The 21,463-nt window shown below is 38.6% G+C and overlaps 1 protein-coding gene across 1 annotated transcript in view; it reads left to right on the top strand.

Moving 5' to 3' along the window:
* The window catches only part of LOC118972522 (cadherin-related family member 3-like), a 65,788-nt gene that overhangs the window by 19,532 nt on the left and 24,793 nt on the right, over positions 1-21,463 (top strand). Inside the window, exons 5-9 of the mRNA XM_073230450.1 lie at positions 15,316-15,410; positions 17,507-17,614; positions 18,389-18,585; positions 20,454-20,631; positions 21,141-21,303. Coding sequence (XP_073086551.1) covers positions 15,316-15,410; positions 17,507-17,614; positions 18,389-18,585; positions 20,454-20,631; positions 21,141-21,303 — 741 coding nt within the window. The remainder of the gene's footprint in view (positions 1-15,315; positions 15,411-17,506; positions 17,615-18,388; positions 18,586-20,453; positions 20,632-21,140; positions 21,304-21,463) is intronic.

The following is a 21,463-nucleotide window of genomic DNA, read 5'->3' as shown; positions in this document are numbered from 1 at the left end:
GGCTTACCTATTTTGTTTATTTTCTCAAAGAACCAGCTCTTGGTTTCATTGATTTTTGCTACTGTTTTATTCTTCTCAATTTTATTTATTTCTTCTCTGATCTTTATTATGTCCCTCCTTCTGCTGACCTTAGGCCTCATTTGTTCTTCTTTTTCCAATTTTGATAATTGTGATGTTAGACCATTTATTTGGGATTTTTCTTCCTTTTTTAAATATGCCTGGATTGCTATATACTTTCCTCTTAAGACTGCTTTTGCTGTATCCCACAGTAGTTGGGGCTTAGTGTTGTTGTTGTCATTTGTTTCCATATATTGCTGGATCTCCGTTTTGATTTGGTCATTGATCCATTGATTATTTAGGAGCATGTTGTTAAGCCTCCATGTGTTTGTGCACCTTTTTGCTTTCTTTGCACAGTTTATTTCTAGTTTTATGCCTTTGTGGTCTGAAAAGTTGGTTGGGTTGGTTGGTAGGATTTCAATCTTTTGGAATTTACTGAGGCTCTTTTTGTGGCCTAGTATGTGGTCTATTCTGGAGAATGTTCCATATGCACTTGAGAAGAATGTGTATCCTGTTGCTTTTGGATGTAGAGTTCTATAGATGTCTATTAGGTCCATCTGTTCTAGTGTGTTGTTCAGTGCCTCTGTGTCCTTACTTATTTTCTGTCTGGTGGATCTGTCCTTTGGAGTGAGTGGTGTGTTGAAGTCTCCTAGAATGAATGCATTGCATTCTATTTCCTCCTTTAGTTCTGTTAGTATTTGTTTCAGGTATGTTGGTGCTCCTGTATTGGGTGCATATACATTTATAATGATTATATCCTCTTGTTGGACTGACCCCTTTATCATTATGTAATGTTCTTCTTTATCTCGTTACTTTCTTTGTTTTGAAGTCTATTTTGTCCGATACTAGTACTGCAACACCTGCTTTTTTCTCCCTATTTTTTGCATGAAATATGTTTTTCCATCCCTTGATTTTTAGTCTGTGCATGTCTTTGGGTTTGAGGTGAGTCTCTTGTAAGCAGCATATGGATGGGTCTTGCTTTTTTATCCATTCTATTACTCTGTGTCTTCTGATTGGTGCATTCAGTCCATTTACATTTAGGGTGATTATTGAGAGGTATGAACTTATTGCCACTGCAGGCTTTAAGTTTGTGGTTACCAAAGGTTCAGGGTTAGCTTCTTTACTATCTTACTGTCTAACTTAACTCGCTTGTTGAGCTATTATAAACGTGGTCTGATGATTCTTTATTTCTCTCCCTTCTTATTCCTCCTCCTCCCTTCTTCATATGTTGGGTGTTTTGTTCTGTGCTCTTTTTAGGAGTGCTCCCATCTAGAGCAGTCCCTGTAGGATGCCCTGTACAGGTGGTTTGTGGGAGGCAAATTCCCTCAACTTTTGCTTGTCTGGGAATTGTTTAATCCCTCCTTCATATTTAAATGATATTCGTGCTGGATACAGGAGTCTTGGTTCAAGGCCCTTCTGTTTCATTGCATTAAGTATATCATGCCATTCTCTTCTGGCCTGTAGGGTTTCTGTTTAGAAGTCTGATGATAGCCTGATGTGTTTTCCTTTGTAGGTAACCTTTTTTTTTTCTCTCTGGCTGCCTTTAATACTTTGTCCTTGTCTTTGATCTTTGCCATTTTAATTATTATGTGTCTTGGTGTTGCCCTCCTTGGATCCCTTGTCATGGGAGTTTTGTGTACCTCTGTGGTCTGAGAGGCCATTTCTTCCCCTAGTTTGGGGAAGTTTTCGGCAAGTATTTCTTCAAAGACACTTTCTATCCCTTTTTCTCTCTCTTCTTCTTCTGGTACTCCTATAATGCGGATATTGTTCCATTTCGATTGGTCACTCAGCTCTCTTAGAATTCTTTCATTCCTGGAGATCCTTTTATCTCTCTTTTTACTGCATCAGCTTCTCTGCTTTCCTGTTCTCTGTTTTCTAGTCCATTAATGGTCTCTTGCGTCTCATCCATTCTGTTTTGAAGTCCTTCCAGAGCCTGTTTTATTTCTGTATTCTCCCTCCTTAGTTCTTGCATATTTCTCTGCAAGTCCATCAGCATGGTTATGACTTTTGTTTTGAATTTTTTTTCAGGAAGACTGGTTAAATCTATCTCCCCAGGTTCCTTCTCAGGGGAAGATGTGGCAGATGCCGAAGCTGTCTGGGTTAGTGTTGTCTGGATCATATTTTTTTGCCTTTTCATGTTGACAGGTGCTATTGACTGTCAGCTGGGAGGGCCAAACTTTTCACTTGCTACTGGCCTTTCTTTACTGGGACAACTGCGACCCCTAGTGGCTTGTGTTGGGTAATTGCGTGTAGACTGGGTCTTTGTGTCTTGCCAGGCCAATATGGAGGAATTTCCCTTTTTGTGGGCAGGGTCTGCCTTACGCTGTTTCTTTGCTTTCGCAGCACCCAGAGGGGTAATGGACCGGGGGCTGTTTGGCTGTTTACCTCCGTGAGGGGTCTCACAGCTGTTGCCCAGGGGGTTAGTGTGCCTGGTTTTCCCTGTAATTTCCAGCCACTGGGTTGTGACCTGTGTTGTTTCCGTCCAGCTGTTGGGTCCTTGTCCCTTTAAGACTTTCAAAAAGCACTCGCTTTTCTTTGTCACAGGGGCATCAGCTTTGGAACCCGCTCAGAGGTCTTGCTGCCCTATTTCCTTATTTTCCAGCCCTCCACGCATGCACTGTGTCTGCGCTCTGGTGCAGGTGGCTGGGGCTAGGTGTTTAGCAGTCCTGGGGGAGGTGTGCTTGGGTCCCGCCGAGCCGGGGCTTGTATCTTACCCCTTTCACCAGGCCCTGGGCTCTCGCACGTGTGGATGTAGTCTGGCTGTTGTCCTGTGTCTTCTGGTCTCTCTTTTAGGATTAGTTGTATTTGTTGTATTTTCAAAAATATATATGTTTTTGGGAGGAGATTCCCACTGTCCTACTCACGCCACCATGTTGGTTCTGCCCTCCTGTCCACATCAATTTTTAAAGAAAATGTGCCACTTGTGAACATTTTGTGTTATGCCTAAGTAACACTGCACACAGTAGAAAGATGATACCAGATCCCACTGTAAGAACGATACAATGTGGCAGATCTCTGGGCTTATCATAATGACAAAAAATGAAATCCCAGGTGAAGACCTGGTCCATAGTAATTAACGTAATGGAAGTGAATTTTATCCATGTCTGGACCCAGCTAAGCACCACTACTGCTACTGTATATATTCACAGATCACTGACCCTGTGTTTGGGCATACAGAAAAAGTGGGGCCTCTCATCCTAAACAAACTGAAAATCAATGACATTTCTTGGACCCATCAGGGCAAATCAGCACTCCAAAATCTAGAGAGACAGATGAATCCAGAAAATCACAGCCAAATCCTGCTTACCTGGAACAGAAGCTGCTAAAGCTACAAACTGGTATGAAGACTTACATGGTAATTTTGATGGTTTGCTAGAGGATGGGTGTGGACCAGCATCAGAGTGGGAACTTCTGGGTGCCACAATCTTTTGCGGGCCCACACGTTCATAGGCTGTCCACAAGGAACTCCATTAGCTTCTTGCAGTGAAAATCATAAAAAGATTACCTTGGGACAGAAAAGAAAAAAGAATCACTGTGAAATAAATCCAGAGCCTTTTCCCTAACAAAGGCCTAGTCTCTCAGGGAAAAGACTTCCAGAATGTCCTCTCACCTGGGATACAGTATATAAATATTTATCTATACATTCATACAGACACATGCAGATGCACACACACACCTACACACCCCTAAGCAAATCATATTCAAGATTCAGAAAGCCAAAGAAAAAGAGAAAATCCTGAGAGAAGCCACAGGGGAAAACAAACAAAACAAAACCTCCCTATCTAGGAATAAAGGTAAGAAATATAGCCAACTTTTCTTTAGAAACCATGCAAGCAAGAAAAGAGTAGAATGAAATATTTAAAATGTTGAAGGAAAAAATAAATCAAAAGACTATATCCATTGATGCAAATTAAAGGAGGAGTAAAGACTTTCTCAGACAAACAAAAGCTGGGTAAATTCATAACCAGTATACCTGACATGCAAGAAATGTTAATGTTAATGGAAGTTCGTCAGCAAGAAGGAAAATGATATAGGTCAGAGACCTGGATTACATAAAGAAAGGAAGAGTATGAAAGAAGAAATACATTTTGAAGGTAAAACAGTTTTTCTATTTTTGGTCTAAGAGATGACTTAAATAGTAACAATGTATCAGAAAATTATAGCATCTTGATAGGTAAAAAGAATGACAATATCACAAGTGACAGGAAGGAAAACTTGGGAATACTAGAAGATACCTACGCTATCTATAAAGTAGATACAGTGGCATTTGAAGCTACACTTACAATAATTAAAAATGTATATGGAAACACTGAGGCAAGTACTAAAAAAACTGAAAGAGAAGAAAAATTGACATGCTAAGAAGGGGATAAAAGAGCTACATCAGGGAGTAACATTCAGTAATATAAAGTATGTGCCTATCACATGATAAATACTTAACATGTACTATTATTGTTCAACTAAAACAAACAAGAGGGGGGAAAAAATAAGAGACAAATGCAATGAACAGAAAACAGTTACAAACAGGATGGGTATTAATTCAAATAAGGCAAATAGATTAATTCTAAGAGACCATCAGTGTATTAAAATAACAAATAAGGCCCAACTATATGTTGTCTGCAAGAAGTGTACTTTAAATATAAAAACTCAAGTAGGTTAAAAATAGAGGGATGGAGAAAGATATACCACATTAGCACCAATCCAAGGAAAGCTGGAGTAACTGTATTTATTTCTAATGTAGAGAGTGGGCAGCTCGGGAATGTCCGGAAAGGGCAAGTCAGCAATGTCTGGAGTCCACCCCGGCATGATTAAAAAATGCCTGCAGATAGAAAACCCATCTCCTTTCCCACACTGCAGTAATGAGATCCCTGGGTTGGCTGAGGCTGCCCCTACTCCTCCTCCCAGAGGTCTTCCAAACGCTTCCCTGGGTCTCAATTTCAACTCTCATGTCTCACTCCATCCGTATTACAAACCCTGCCCACTGCCACCCATGGTACCTACTTCACCCTCCTTATTCAATGATAGTGGTGGTGGTGGTGGTGGTGGTGGGGTAACATGTGGCTTTTTCTATTTTTTGTTATATTGAAAGTCAGTTTGGAAGTCTAATTACAGTACCTTAATTCAATTGTCCTTTAAAAATCCTACTTTGTGAGGCAATGTAGATGCCTCTGTCAAGAGCAAGAAGTGGTGGGAGAGAGTTATCTTGTTCAACATGCACTGCCTTTTCCTTTCTAATGGTAAAATGAACTTACTTCCTAAAAGTTGTCTTTCGTGGTGCGTGTTCTGCCTTAGTGTGTCTATGGACACAGTTAATTAGTCACTTGTGAAAATAAGCCCAGACTTTGAGGACAAACAGCATGGCAGGACAGTGCTAAGGAATGAAAATGGGGTGGAGGGCAGAAAGGATGAAACTGGGATGAGATGGGAATATTTTCACGGAATAAGGTTTAATATCTCCATTTCAAGATATAACATTTCTTTCAAGGTACCCCAAAGTTAGTGTTTGACACTAACTTTACAATATAGATCTTAGCTATATATTGTCATTCCATTAATAAACTTTTATTTTCTTTTGGGCATTTTATAATAGGCTAAGGAGGTAATCAGCTAAATCAATATTCTAATAACTATTGGAAAGATATCTAAAAATTACAGTAAAGAATAATTTCTGATAGCTTCATGATAGTCTTTGAAAGAAAAACATACACCACTTAATGACAAGTAGAAGTCTATTTCTATGCTTTCATTATTTTTCCCTCTTTGATAAAATAAGTACAGTGAATCAATATAGGCTACAGATTATATACGGAAAGAAACAGTTTTCTATTCAATCAAGTGTATTGATGGAAAGCTGACAATGATGACATTTTTAATGTTGACGTGATATTTGGAAGTTAGTGATGGACTTGTCAAAAGACTCAACAATTATACTGGAATAGAGCTTATAATTATGGATCTGAGGATTTTAATTACATATTCCTATTTTATAACCCAGCTGTAAAACAAACATTAAAGGGGAAAAAAAGATGAGTCTATTGAGTTAGAAACCAGAATATGTAAATTTTGCTTTATAAGTTGGGGTGGCAATTCTGATTTTAATGGATTTTAATGGATTCTTTTTAAGAATAATCACTTGAGTGAAAAGGCCCATGTTTTCCTTTGAATGGCATCTACATTTTCAATTTTTGTAAATTTTGTGTGGGAGAGAAAACACACTGAATGGGTAAAATGTATCCAACTGTTGGAAGTATTAAGTCTGTCATTTCTGTATAAATTTTTCAGACAGACTTAATAAACAGGAATCTGTTTCTTCCTTATGTGGGCCTTCAACACTTCAGAAAGTGTATTAGGATTCTTGTGGTTTCAACTCAGAGAAAAATTGACCAAAATGAGATGTGTGGCTGCATTAACTTAAAAGACTGGGCTTCCAGCACAGCAGAATTCTGGGTTCCCATGATGTAAGCAGGTGTACTATAGGACCCAATACTTTTGGTCTTCTGTGTCTCAATTCGGTAGTAAGTTAATGGCAGGAATTCAAGTCTCTATAGCCTAACCATTTCAGACACATCTGCAGTTCCCTCACAAGGTTTTAAGGCATCTCCATAGCTTTGACTGGTTCATGTGCTCGACTTTAACCAATGACTGTGGCAAGGTAGAATATAATACACTGATTGGTTTGGGCCTAAGTCACATGCCTAGCCAGAAATTGTAGCTAGTAGGGGACTGGAAGGAAAAACCACAGGGACTGAGAATGCGGGAGGGTTGCTTCAACAAAGAGTTGTTATAAGTACCTGAATGGATATTCCACAGTCCAAAATCAAATGCTGTTCACTATAGTAAGATCGTCTATATTGAATTGGCCTGTCAAAACTTGCCAAATCTTCTTTAACTTTATTCTACACAGGCAACACCTGTTTATGATTCTGAAATTTTCAAAATCCCTTCTCATTTTGTTCATGTTAGTCAGTATTAAAGCTGTATTCCTCTGAAAACATTTATAGAAACAGAAATGGTTCAAAACAATTAATATTGCATGTGGGTTATTGTTTGGCAAAGAAATTATTTCTTCTTGTCTTTTTATAACACTAGTCACACTTTGTCATCATTTAAAAACTGCCTCTCATGAAACTTTTAATTCCATAAAGGCAGGGACAGTAATCCAGTGTCTATGAAATACTTAACAAATAAAACTTAAAATTAATGGAAAAGGCCATAAAACAAAATATTTTCCAAGAAAATAGCTTAAAATGTTTTGTATTGAATAGGACTTTCAAATATTTTTAAAATATACTTGCTGCAAAGCGATTAGAACTGCTGTTACTTTGAAACCTCTATTTATCCATTGTTTGATTAGTTCTTGAGTGCCTATTCTGCGTATACTGCTCTAGGTGATGACAATACAGCACTGAGTCAATGCTCCATAAACTTCATGAGTTTACAGGCCTTAATAATGATGGAGTTTACAGTGTAGTGAGGAAAACTAACAACAGCCAAATGTATAAGTAAGTGATGCAATATCAAATAGTAAGTTGTGTGTGGGGAAAAAAACGGTACAGGAAAGGGAAAGAGAATGATGATCAGAGACAATGGTGTCCTTTATTTTGTACAGGGCGGTTAGGTAAGGCCTCTGTGAGGAGGTGACATTTGACCAGAGAACTGAATGGAGTGAGTGAGGGACCCATACACTTGTCTTTGGTTAGAATATTACAGACAAAGACAACAGTTAACTGCAAGGGCCCTGAAGCAGAAACAGGCTAAGCACATGTAAGGAACTATAAAGAAACCAATGTGACTGAAAAGAAGAGTGTGGAGAGTTACAAAGGTGATGCTGAAAACATAACCAGCAAACAGCTGCTTGCAACCTTTTAAACAATAATGAGGACATTATTTTGATTAACGTAGGATTTCCGTGGAGGTTTTTGGGTAGGGAAATAAATGATTCTATTTGCATTTAAAAAATATCATGCTAGCAAAGCAGAACAAAAAGACATCCTACAGTATGGGAGAATATATTCATAAATGACATATCTGATAAGGGGTTAACATCCAAAATATATGAAGATCTCACATACCTCAACACCTAAAAAGCACATAACCTGATTTAAAAAATGGGCAGATGATCTGAACAGATACTTTCCTAAAGAAGAAATTCAGATGACCAACAGGCACATGAAAAGATGCTCCACATCACTACTCATCAGGGAAATGTGAATCAAAACCACAATGAGATATTACTTCACACCAATTAGGATGGCTAACATCCAAAAGACAAGACACAACAAATGTTGGCAGGGATATGGAGAAAGGGGAACCCTCTTACACTGCTGGTGGGAATGCAAATTAGTTCAACCATTGTAGAAAGCAATATGGAGGTTTCTCAAAAAACTAAAAATAGAAATACCATTTAACCCAGGAATTCCACTCCTAGGAATTTACCCGAAGAAAACAAAATCCCAGATTCAAAAAGACATATGTACCCCTATGTTTATTGCAGCACTATTTACAATAGCCAAGATATGGAAGCAACCTAAGTGTCCATCAGTAGATGAATGGATAAAGAAGATGTGGTACATATACACAATGGAATATTATTCAGTCATAAGAAGAAAATAAGTCCCACCATTTGCAACAACATGGGTGGAGCTAGAGGGTATAATGCTCAGTGAAATAAGCCAGGTGGAGAAAGACAAGTACCAAATGATTTCACTCATTTGTGGAGAATAACAATGAAGCAAAACTAAAGAAACAAAACAGCAGCAGACTCACAGACTCCAAGAAGGGACTAGCAGTTACCAAAGGGAAATGGGTGGGGAGCGTGAGTGGGGAGGGAGGGAGAAGGGGATTAAGGGGTATTATGATTAGCATACATAATGTGGGGGGTGCACAGGGAAGGCAGTAGAGCACAGAGAAGACAAGTAGTGACTCTTTAGAACCTTATTACACTGATGGACAGTGACTGCAATGGGTTGTCTGTGGGGGACTTGATAATATGGGTGACTGTAATAACCACAATGCTGCTCATGTGAAACATGAGCCTAAGACTGTATATCAATGATACCTTAATAAAAAAAATATCATGCTGGCTTCTGTGTGAAAAAAACTGACTGTAAAGAGGCAGCTGTACAAGCAGGGAGACCATCTAGGGATGACTACAGTACATGAGAGAGGATGGTGACTTGGTCTAGGTCGTGGCAGTTGGGGTGGTGAGAAATTGGATTTTACAAATTTTTTTTCTCCAACATTTTATTTAACTAAACATTTACCTAAAAATTTTCTGTACAAAAAAGGAAACAATCAACAGTGTGTAAAGGAAACCTATGGAATGGGAGAAGATATTTACAAACCATATATCTGATAAGAAGTTTATCTCCAAAATATATAAGGAACTCCTACAACTGAATAGCAAAACAACAAATAACCCAATTTAAAAATGGGCTAAGAACTTGAGTAGACATTTCTCCAAAGAAGACATACAAATAGCCAAAAGGTATGTGAAAAAAATGCTCAAGGTTACTAATCATCAAGAAAATGCAAATCAAAAACAACAGACACCACCTCACACTTGTCAGAATGGCAATTATTAAAAAAAAAAAAGATAGCAAGTGCTAACCAGGATGTGGAGAAACTGGAAACCTTGTGCACTGCTGATGGGAATGCACAATGGTGCAGCCACTATGAAAAACAGTATGGAGGTTCTTCAAAAAATTAAAAATGGAACTATCATATGACCCAGCAATTTCACTTATGGATATTTTTCGGAAAGATTCATTTCTGAGTTGTTGACAATGGTCTGACCTTCTACCCTAATCTCGCCTTAATATTTCATTTCTCTGGGACACCAGGATAAAGGAGAGAAACATTTTAATCATACAATTTGACATTCTTGGAAAGTTCTAGTATGCGATGAAATATTTAGTTTAGGTATATGCTAGTGAAATGAATTCAAGAATTGAGGCAATTATCTGGGTTATTCAAGCTAAGAACAATTTTGCTTGAAATAGTATATAATTGAGGAAAAAGTGATTTTAAGAAAAGCTCTAATTGCCTAGAAGAAGTCTTTAATTCTTCACATGAAAGGCAGATATTTGGAGAAAACCAGTCATATTTTTAATACATATTTTTAGGGAGTATTTACTTGATAATATTTGCACGGTCCTCCACAAGAGGGCATTCAAGTTTGTGACATACTTTTGCCAGTAATCATGCTGTTGCTAAATCATTTCCTAGCAAGCAATAGCACTGAATAATCACAGGATACATTATTTTTTTGCCTTAAAAATTACAAATGCATAGATCCCAACAATATTTCATATAGGTAAAGTTATCATTTTACAAAGACATGCATATTCAAGTGTAATTGTTTGAAGGACATGTGCATAGAAATCAAGGATTTCAATCTATCGTAGAAGGCAAATGAAGATTTGGCAATGCCTAGCCTATTCAAAGGCAACTCTAGGTGAAGGTCCAGAAAGACAAAAAGGCATTTTTATGAGACTAAGAAAGGAATTATAAATAAAGTATTGGTTTTTTGGAGGATTAATTTCATTATTTTAAGGTATTCCTGAAAACATTTATTGGGCAACTAGGAAATAGCATGATGATTGATACTGGGTATTAATGTGGTTCTTTACCTTTGCTGCAATAATGGAATCACATAAGATGCTTTTAACAAAACACAGATGCCAGAGCCCTTCCTTAGCGCCCTGATTTCTTAAGTTGGAATCTCTGAAGGTGGGGCCCAAACATTAATATTTTTTAAGAATACCCCAGGCATTCTAGTAGTACCTGATAAGGAAAAATTCTGAGTACTAAAATTGAGTGACATAAGGGCCGGAGAATGGGGCAGAAAGGGAAGGTAATTAGTCAACAGCTGCAGGCTGTAGCTAACTGGAGACTCCATATTCTGGTATGAAAGCATTCCAGCAATTATCTAGAAGGTCCCCAGAACTGGCAAACCCCTCCTGTGTGTGAACAGTCCCTGACCATCACCCAACAACCACCCAGGAACCTTCTCTATGGACTAACCACCCACCCTGGACTTCCCCTGTTTTTCCTTAGCCCGCCTCCCTTATCTATAGACAATTAAATTTAAATAACTTTCGTTCCTTCAGACCTTTCATAAATGTGTCCTGTTTCTTGAGTCTGGTGGACAGACTTGTTTCTGTTAACTGGCCTTGCTGTTGGTGAAGCAGAAACTGCCTGTCCCAGGACTTGGTCTTTTTTCTGGCTGCATCTGCAAAGGCTCAATAACCCTTTTATTTCTGAGATATCTCTATCTCTAGAGTTTTTTACTTTTCATACCTTATACTTCAAAGTTCTCTATCAGAACTATGCTCGCTTTCTCTGTTGCTAGTGACAGGCATCCCTAATCGAACATGGCACCTTTCCATCCAGAGCTCACAGCCTCTCTCAAAACTGTGCCAGGCAGACCGTACTAAACAATTCAGAGTTGAAGTGAAGCCTATTTGCTATCAGAGTTACCATAGAATTCAGGACAGAATTAAATGTTACGCACATATAAGGGGACTGGCTTCTTAATGTGGTAACTAACATGCTTCCTAGCATGATGCAAATAATAGTTTCATTTGCTATCAGGAAGGAAGTTTGAGAGACTGCAGTAGATAACAGCCACACTTTTCCCAGATCCCCTAGGATACCTTTGTACCATTTCTACGTGGTATTCCTGACAACTTCAATGTGCTTTTACTTCCTTCAGCAAGAGGAGGGCTGTCTTTGGACTTTTCTTGTGTTTCAAAGGCAGGAAGCACCTGGAAATTTACATGTCCCTGTGGTAGCCCTTAACCACTGTATAAGGGGTGAGGAGTAGGTAAGCCCCATCTTCTTTTCCTTGGGTGGGGACAGCTGCGAGGCAGAAGATTCATCAGGCTGAATGGCCTCTGTTGGACTTTGAGGAGGCAGTTTTGCTTGGCTTCCTCCCCTTTTCTGTCCTGATTCCCCACTTTCATCCCAGTTTTCCTTGAGCACTTAATAAATCACTTGAACACAGATTTCCCTTTCATGATCTGTTTCTAGAGAACCCCTAAGACAGATACCAAAACCGAAGGCCCCAGGCTGCAGGAGCATCTAGACAAAATGTGCTTTAAATCATGCAGAGAACCCACGTGATGGGAATGTATGAAAGAATGTATGATGCAAGCATGAGTCCCCTCATGCTTCTGCTGAAGAAAATACTGAGGTTGAGGTACTATTATTTTCTGCATAGCCTTAGGACTAACATAATACTGAGCCTAGAATCATATCTGTGTTTATAGTCTGAAAATAATTTTCTTGAAAAGTATCTCTCCTATATAAGTTTTTGTAGATGATCAGTGATTAGCCAATATTTGTGCTTAAAAGAATCACAGAATACCTTGTTACACAGAAAAAAAAATTAGCCCAGATCATACTTCTATAAAAAATTTTATCTTGGGTCAAACTATGAAATTAGGAATACAGCATAGCAACACAAGCACTCAGATTCCAATGCCAGAGATTGAGCTTAAAATTTACCTTCTGGCTTTGTGACCTCGGGCATGTGTCCTAACCTCTTTGTGCCTCAGTTTAATTGTATGTGGGGGTTAATAATAGTGTTCACCCCAAGACTATTATGAAGAATAAATGATGCAATACATGCGAAGGGGTTAGAAGAGTGCTTGGCAGACAGTACCCAAAAATATTAGATAGTACTATTTATAATAGTGAGTAATAATAATGTATATATTATATGAATAAATATGTGAATATAAGCACTCTTGGTTTTTTTCCTACCTTTCCAATTACTCTTACTTTCTTTTCTGAGTCGCCCTCTCCTGTTGCGACCTTCATGTGGTGAAGGTTTCTCAGCTCCATTGAGCCTTCTCTTCCCTTCCTTGCCCTCCTTTCTTTTCCTCTGTAAACAGTAACACTGACTTGCTCGTTCACTGTGTCTTCATCAACTTACTCTTTAATTTCCACCCAAAACAATTTTTAAAAAGTTTAAACATAATGTTTTAAAAATAGAAATATAGATTGCCCTTTTCCAGGAAGACAGCCTCCCACAAGACAGGCAGTATAACACAATGGCTCTGGAGTAGAAAGACTTGGATGTGATTTGGGGCTTAACCACGCACCAGCTATGTGTTCTCGGACCATTTCCTTAACATCTGTAAGCCTCAGCTTCTTCTCCGGTATATAAGAAGGGGCTGAGAAGAGTATCGGCCCCATAGCAACATCTTAAGGATGCAAAGAGACAGTTCAAGAAAAATTCTGAGCACTGAATGGGTCAGAATAACTGGTAGCCATCACATGTCAGCTTTTGTGTGTGTTTTTTTTTTATCACTGATGCTAAGAACACTGAAGAATCCAGCTGTGGTTCTTGTGTTGCTGCTTGTGAAGCACGGAGGCCCTACTTCTCCCGTGGGTTTAGCCTACAGTTTGGGCTCTGACATTTCCAATTCTCATGCTTCTCTGAGAGCAAGTAAGTTATGAGCAAGGCTTCCAGAGAGGGGAATAAACTGAATTTTGAAGATAATTCCATTCAGAAGGACCGGAGGATCCCTTCACCATACATTCTCCCCTGTAGGCTGTTGTCATCCCTCTCTCTGCCCCTGGAAGCAGGGCTACCGTTGTTATTCTTATGGCCAAGATATTTCTGTTAGTTAATAGTGTTATTACAGATAAAACGGTGGGGGGTGGGAGGAAATGAATCTAAGTTGCCTGGCCCCACAGAGAATTAATTTCTCATCCCTTGGACTGCCTTCCTGTTCAGCGGATCATTCATTTAGGTGGCTTTCCCAGTGATGGCCCTGGCTGCCTAGCAACCACCAGCTCCAGCCTTCCCTGAACAACGGCAGGAGTTGTTCATATCAGTGCCATCAATTTTTTTAAAACTCTATCTCATTTCATGAAAAATTAAGCTTCATAAAAATACAGCCTCACAATATATGTTGTTATCCAAACAATTACTGACAAGTATGTAATACTGAAATTGAACTGGGAACTGCAAATTCTCAAATGGCTACAAACATAAATGTGGGTGTCTTTCTAAAAAAATCATATATATTTATATATAACCAGACCTAGTGCCTATGAACACTTGCAGGGAATGTAACTACCAACCACCCTCTGCCCTTCCACCATGAAACAGGCATCATTAATTCTGTTCATTCTAAAAGTAACTATGTGAAGGATTTTCCTGCAGTTCCTGGATGCTAATATTCTACAGCACTGTTCTACAGGAAAAGCAGAAATCAATTCCACCTTAGTTATAAGTATAGAAATGGATGGTATGAATTTAAACTAATCAGAACATGATGATTCATCAGAAAATTGATAGATTAAAAGGTCACTAATTTCTCCCAATGATTTTTAAGCTGCTTTGCAATCCTTCTGGGTTTAATCTTCTCTATTAAATTATCTCTGGGTCTACATAATTATCAAGTCAGTAGCATTCAGTGTAATTAACTCCTGATATTAATCCTTTCATGGATTTCATCCCAGCTTTTTTCTAATCATTTGATTCTCACCTAGTTTAGAAACCTTGACTTCCTCAGGGACATGGTGTGCAGAGAGGCGTTATGTGACTAAACACTCAGCTCTCAGACTGGGAGCAAGCCCCTTGAATTTTTTAAGCCTTAGTGTTCCTATCTGTGAAACGCATCGTATCAGTAACCTACAAACAAAGCTGTTGTGGAAATTAAAAGACAATGTGTTTAAAACATTGAACAGAATAACTGGAAGACAGTATGAATTAAAGTCAGTAAGATGCTAAGAAAAACAACCAGATAAAGTATTGCCTGTACCTGTGCACATGAGATGAACATATGTCCCAGTATTTCAGTTTTCCCTTCTACAGCTCCTTGTCCCCCACTCACCCAAGAAAGCATATCTTCAGCATCAGCAAACAAATAGAATAATCTGAGTTCTCATTAAAGAGCAGCATTTTTCTCTCAATGTAATTCTTTTTTATTTAATTTTAGCTTTGGCTGGAGTGTCGTTAGTGAAAGATGTTCAGATAACATATTGAATGTTAAGATATTAAGAAAATCCATTTTTCATATTTCTGAGCAGATTTTTGGCCTAAAGTAAGTTGAATGAAATGTAATTTCATCATCTTCACCATTATTGGAAAACAGTTAATGAGCATCTACTAAATGAGGGGTGGGACAGAAGGGGGTGGCCCGGAGTACAGAGAGGTTTCAGTCTGATTCTTGGAGGCACACACAATCTCACTAGTGAACCAATTTGTAAGATTTTGCTTTCTCTTTACTATCCAATGAACAGTACATCCTATCCCCAGAGGACTCTGGCTTCACAATCGACAGCACTGGAACAATTTCTACAGCAACAGTTTTTGATTTTGAGAGCAAAGCTAGAAGGTAAATACTGCTACTGGCATTTCATTCATTTGGAATGCCTGTCCTTTGGCTCATTTTTCCCTCTTCAAGAGTAGTCCCCCCATCCGGCCTTAATTTGTAATGGAGATGCTTTTGGCATTGTCTTAAATAGTAAATTATCACCTCAACTATTATTGCACCATTGCTAGTTTAGATGTGGCTATTTTGGCTTCTCTGCATCCTGTCAATTTCTTCAGAGCCAAGCATCCAGATAATTTTAGTGGTGGTGCCTGCAACCTGTGGTGGAAATGGGTGGGGACTGCTCTCTGCATGGCTGGGGCGCAGAATCATTCACAGTGTAATTCAGCACCTTTGAAAAGTTAATGGACTAACATTTTCTCTTATTTCCTCCACATCTGCCATATCAGTAGCCATTGGTTCATAGTTATTATTTCTATTTTTATAACAGCTTTTATGACCACCCTTCTCAGTCATATGTTCTGCATCAAAGTGCTTTACAGGAAAAGGAAATGGAGCTTTAAGCCATTCCAATCAGCTTGCTCCTGAGTCTCATGAGATTCTTCCCGATTATTAAAATTGAGAATGGGATATATCCTAAATGTTAGCATCTTCAGTAAAAAAGATTCAGGATTCAAAAATGGGATGTGCTTTCTCCTGCTTATTTCCTATAGAAGAGCATTCTGAAATTTGTATTACCTTTATATATTTTGGGGTAGAAAAATTGCCAAAATCTTTATCCATTTTCTCTTACTCCCAAATTCCTGTGCCCTGTGTATACCCAATCTCATAAATAGCTCTAGGAATAACTGAGAATGCCCATCATAATTTCCTTTTATTTTGGCCTGGTATACCTCATAGAAAAATGTGCACATTCCAAGATATTTATAAATCACAAGATTTTTTTAACAAATGGGGGTAAAAGTTATTAATGGAGTTTTTTAAAATTAACTTTTTTCTTGATAACTAAAAACTAAAGCTTTCCCTTCTTTCAGTATCTTTGCAATCAGGGGCTCGGATAGTGAAAAACTGAAGGTCTTTGTAGAATTTGAATAAATAATTATTTGGCTAAAGTTGAGCAATGGCTTCTCAGTAACATTCTATGGAGAGCACACCATTCCTTCATTTTCTTCTTAACTTCAGAGTACCTAGGGTCACTGAGCAGACCTTTCAGTAAGAAAAAAGGCATATGTGTGGATGCTTCATTGATTCTTATCAATTCCCTCCCTTCAAATAAGATAGAGGGGCTGTTTGAAATTGCTTATTCAAATCCTGATGAAAGTTAGAAAGCCTTACTTTTCCCAACTTTTCTGCAGTCAGCTCTAGCAGCACAGCTAGACCAAATGTTCATTGGTGTGTTTCTGGCTGTGGGATCCTGTGCACACCTTATTCCTTCAATTCTTGTAGCTAATACTTCCCAGATTTATTAAACAGACATCTTATTCTTAAAAGTGGATTGGCTTTATGATTTTTGTCAAGAGTTCCCTCATAAATAACCATCTTCTTGTAGGAAAAATTAGGAAATAAGGAGAAAATTGAGAACAGGTTTTTTTTTAGGATAAATTTTCTTCTCAATTGTGAATACATTTCAAGGTAAGATACAATTCTTTTTTTTTCTGAAAGTGTGATCAACTGCCCTGGCTTGTCAGGGACTGAGAAGTTTCTCAGGTTGTACAAGGGAATTTCAGTGCTAAACCAAACAGTACTGGGCAAATCAGGATGGTTAATGACTCTGGATCACTGTTGACGGACACACACATTCATCTTTCTATTAGGATACATTCACCTTCCCCATTTCAAGCACTCTCATTCTTCAAACCATAAAAACCTCTGCTAAAATAAAAATGCTTTAATCACTAACCACCATGCTATGTCCCCATAATCATTAAGTTGTTTTGAGGTGTTCTTGTATCTTCTCTTTTGCATTTTTTAATCGTGTTCAATATTGAAAGTCAATGTTTAAGTGCAGGAACCTATAGCCATGGCTTTGTCTACTCTACCATGCTAAGGAATTCCCTTTGTTTTTTTATTACTGTTGGGGATTAACAGACTTTTCTAAGTTTCTTGTCTGTCTTGTTACTATAAAATCTTAGCTGTCTGTCCTGTGGCTGTATGCCCAGTTTCTCACTAGTTATTAAAGTGGTTGATCCTGGAGGTCTGTTTACTGCTGGAAATCTAAAGATTTTCCTCATCAATGTCAACAACAAGAACCCTATTCTTACCTGCAGGTAAGGGAATAAAACCTATTCTTTTATTTGACATTGAAAATTGAATATGAAAATATAGTCTCTGAAATTAATTAGCAAAATTTCCATTAGAATGGAGTGGTTTTCTTTTTTTTTCCTTCTTTTTTGAAGAGAAGATAAACAAGATCTAAACAATCACTTAAAGATGCAAAATTTCAAAGGAAAGGCTTTCTTAAAAACTGAATGCAAAGTATAGTTTTAAAGTACAAAATCTTTAAAATTGCAATAGAATAAGATATTATTAGTACAATATATTCTTAGTGTCTGATTGGGCTGGATTATCTATCATTACTCTCAAGGAAAATTCTGGTTAAAATTATTACCAGGTAGTTTATAAAGTTATATTGGCGGGTGGCAATTTTAAGAAACCGGTTCTTAAAACAGGAGATAAGAGGACAGTGGTTAAGTATAGAGGCTCTAGAGCCGGATAGGATCAGGGCCACATCTTCTCGGAGCTACTGATATTTACTTCTGTAAGTTACTTACTTTCTTAAAAATTATCTGTAAAATGGAAACAGAAAAGGTACCTACTTTTTATAACTGCTGTGAGGAATAAATGACAAAAAGTGTGAAAACTTCTTAGCAATGTGTCTCAACTATAAACAAGTGCCCAATAAATGGGTTAGCTATTAGCATTGTTGCCATAGTTCACGTTCATCATTTCTACTTCTAGCCCCCTACCCCTCCACCACAAGGGGTAGAAAAGAATACACACTGAGCAAATGCCACTTTAATAGTCTTTTCTTTTAAAACAAGTTTACTCAATATTGAAAATGCTGTCACAAGTGTTACTTCTATAAACTCAACTCTGCACGATAAAGTTGACATCACACTAGATGAAGAAATTCCAGTTGGGGAAACGATTGGCGTATGCCAGGCAACCGATGAAGATAACTTGGGAGATTTAATCTTTGAACTAGATCCATGGAATGTTTACTTCGCAGTTGACAAAGGTAGGTTGAGAATTGTTCTCAGCAAATTAAATCTTAGTCTGTGCTACTGTGACCATCTGTTTATATTGTCTTCTGTGCAAGACTGAGTTTCCTGATGGCAGATGTTGGATTGTCTTCACTCTCAGAGCCCTTACAAGAACCACAAAGCAGATGCTTGATAAATATCTGTTGAATAAATCTCCACAAGACTCACTTCTTTGTTCACGCATGAGCTAACATGTGACTCTTCCCGGCTGCTACAAAATGACTACCTTGGTTCTGTGCTCTACCTGACCTTCTGGCTCATCTTAGATCTAAATCACTCTTCTCTCTGCTTCAGGTCCAAATCTGTGTGAGAGAGAATTCAATGACTTTCTAGAGTCAGTTATTCATTTCTCTTCCAATCAGCTGTGTCTGAAGCTGGGAGTGGATTAGACTATGTGGTATGTAAGGCTTCTTCCTTGGCTGAGAAGAAAGGTGGTCATCTTCAGTACAGCATTGTAGCAGAGGCTATCAATGTTCCACTCACATGTCCTCAGCCCTTAACATTTAGCGGCACGACTTTAAACTGCTAGTACATTGCTTGAGGGATTATTTGGGGTCTGACATCGCCCTCGCCCCTCCCACACACTGGGCAGATTGAAGTGTTGGAAAAATATTACCCACACCTACAAACTCTTAACCAATGGCTGGAGAGCTGGTGTATAAATACTCCAGCTCCTTGCACTGGTGTAGGACAATTTTGAGTGTATGTTTTGTACTGGCTTCCAGAGTTCCCCAGTAGTATTAAGCTCTAGTTGCCCACAGTGGTAACCTGTGCCTGAAAATGTACTCTTCAGTGGCACACTTCTCTTCTGTGTCTCACTTCCCCCATGTCATGCTGTCCCAAATAAACCACTTGCACTCAAATCCTCATCTCAGCTTCTGCTTCTAGGGGAGCACAAATCAAGACAGCCACTGTTCCCTTGTATCTGAATTACTGCTTGATCTCTTACTGAACTTTTATCCCTTCCAACAGTCTCTTTAGAGCAGCTAGAATGAATTTTTAAAAAGGTCAAATTGGATGCCATCCCCTCCCCTTGTAAAATCCTCCTGTGATTTTCCTTTGCACTTGGAATACAATCCAGACTTCTTACCTCGTTCCCAAGACCCTGTTTTCTCTGGTCCTTTTCGTCTCTCCAACCTCATTCTGTTCCTTGTCTCCCCTTGTTTATGACACTGCAGGCATATGACTAGGCTGCTGGGCTCAGGCCTCTGTCCTTGCATTTTTCAGAACCTGCCCATTAGACATTATTTCTATCATGTCAATTTTCATTTCCTTACTAATATGTCTACTTGAATTTTTCTCTTTTTTTCATTTGTTTAGTGTTTGTCTCCCAGCCCAGATTGTGAATGCCATAAAGGCAGGGACTTAATTGTGGAATATAGCATACTCAGCACAGTTCTTGGCACATAGTTGGCACTCAATAAATGTGTGTTCAACGAATGGGTGGATGGATTAGAAGGAAAGTATAGTGAGTCATGACCTCCTTACTGTGTGTTCATGTATGATGTACTCTCTGCTGAGAATCATCCACTCCCACTCACCACTCACCACCATTTCCTTATTGTACATATCCTTCAAACCCTAAAATTAAGGCCTCCTCTTCTAGAAAGTGTTCTCGGTTCCCCTAAGTCAAGAACAACTTTGTTTTTGCTACTAGCTAATATGATTAATGAAGGTATCATGGTGAACAAATAATTAAATACGGCGCCTACATTTTTAATCTATTTCTTAATTCTAATGAATGTGGCAAAAATCATTTTATCTTTTCCATCACAATATAATAAGATGATTTTGAAATAACACCGTGGACCAGTTTGCAGCAAGATGTGCTGTTTTGTTACAGAGCATGGGACCATGGTTACTGCTGCCCGCCTTGATGTAGAGAGAGCTGGGTTTGCACGTGCTCATTCCTTCTCCATTAAGGCATGTGACAATGACCAGCGGTGTGCAGTAATTCCAGTGATGGTTTATATCCATGGCATTAACGACAACTCACCTTTCTGTGATCAGTATCTGATAAGGTGAGCAGAGATGGGTGGGGAGGGTTAAGAATTCAGAGTAAGTGGAGAGCAGATTTATTGGTTCATCTGGATATGTGGTTGATCATTGCATTGGCTTTGATTAGTCTCATGTTCTGGTCCTCAGAAGTGACCTGCTAAAAGTAAGCTGGAAGTAAGTCCACTATGACTATAGAATGGTAAGGTTTATCCTTCTTCACCACCCTATCCAGATGTTCTAGATGGAACAATCTCAGATAATTATCTCATTCCCCTTAGACCTTCTCCATTGGATTGATGCCCATGATAGACTTCCAAACAATAGTCCCAGAAAATGAGGAACTTCATACCAAAATCATGGCACCTTTTGGGAAATGGTTTACCAGATTATGCTCCAAAGCTAGGCTAACTGCCCCAGGATCAATAGGGCAGCCACACCTGCATTATCCAAACTAGTGGATATTTATAAGAAAGCATTACAACTTAAAAGATTACCCATTTAAGTTGCTTTTTCTTCTTGAAATATAAAACAGGTACACAGAAAAAGAAATTATTACAAAAGATACAATAGTTGCAAAACTCTTGTGTCATGACCTTGATGAGCCTCCTGATACAATCCAGTATGCTCCAAGCTCCGGGCCAATTGGTTCTGGACAACTCTTTGAGCAAGTGCCAAATGCTGAAAATTCCATCCAGGTGAGTGCCAGTTGCTCTATCTCCAGGAATTTTTCCCAAGGAGAGGGAGTCACTTCATGGCCATGGTTGAGATAGTATGGGTGGATTCAGCATGAGGAACTCTGACACAGCTAAGAGGAAGGAGGCTCATCTCCTCTGCTGTCTTAATGGAATGGAAGCA

Source organism: Manis javanica, chromosome 3 (assembly GCF_040802235.1).
Source record: "Manis javanica isolate MJ-LG chromosome 3, MJ_LKY, whole genome shotgun sequence".
NCBI classification, from domain to species: Eukaryota; Metazoa; Chordata; class Mammalia; order Pholidota; family Manidae; genus Manis; species Manis javanica.
This window is presented reverse-complemented; position numbering and strand designations above follow the sequence as displayed.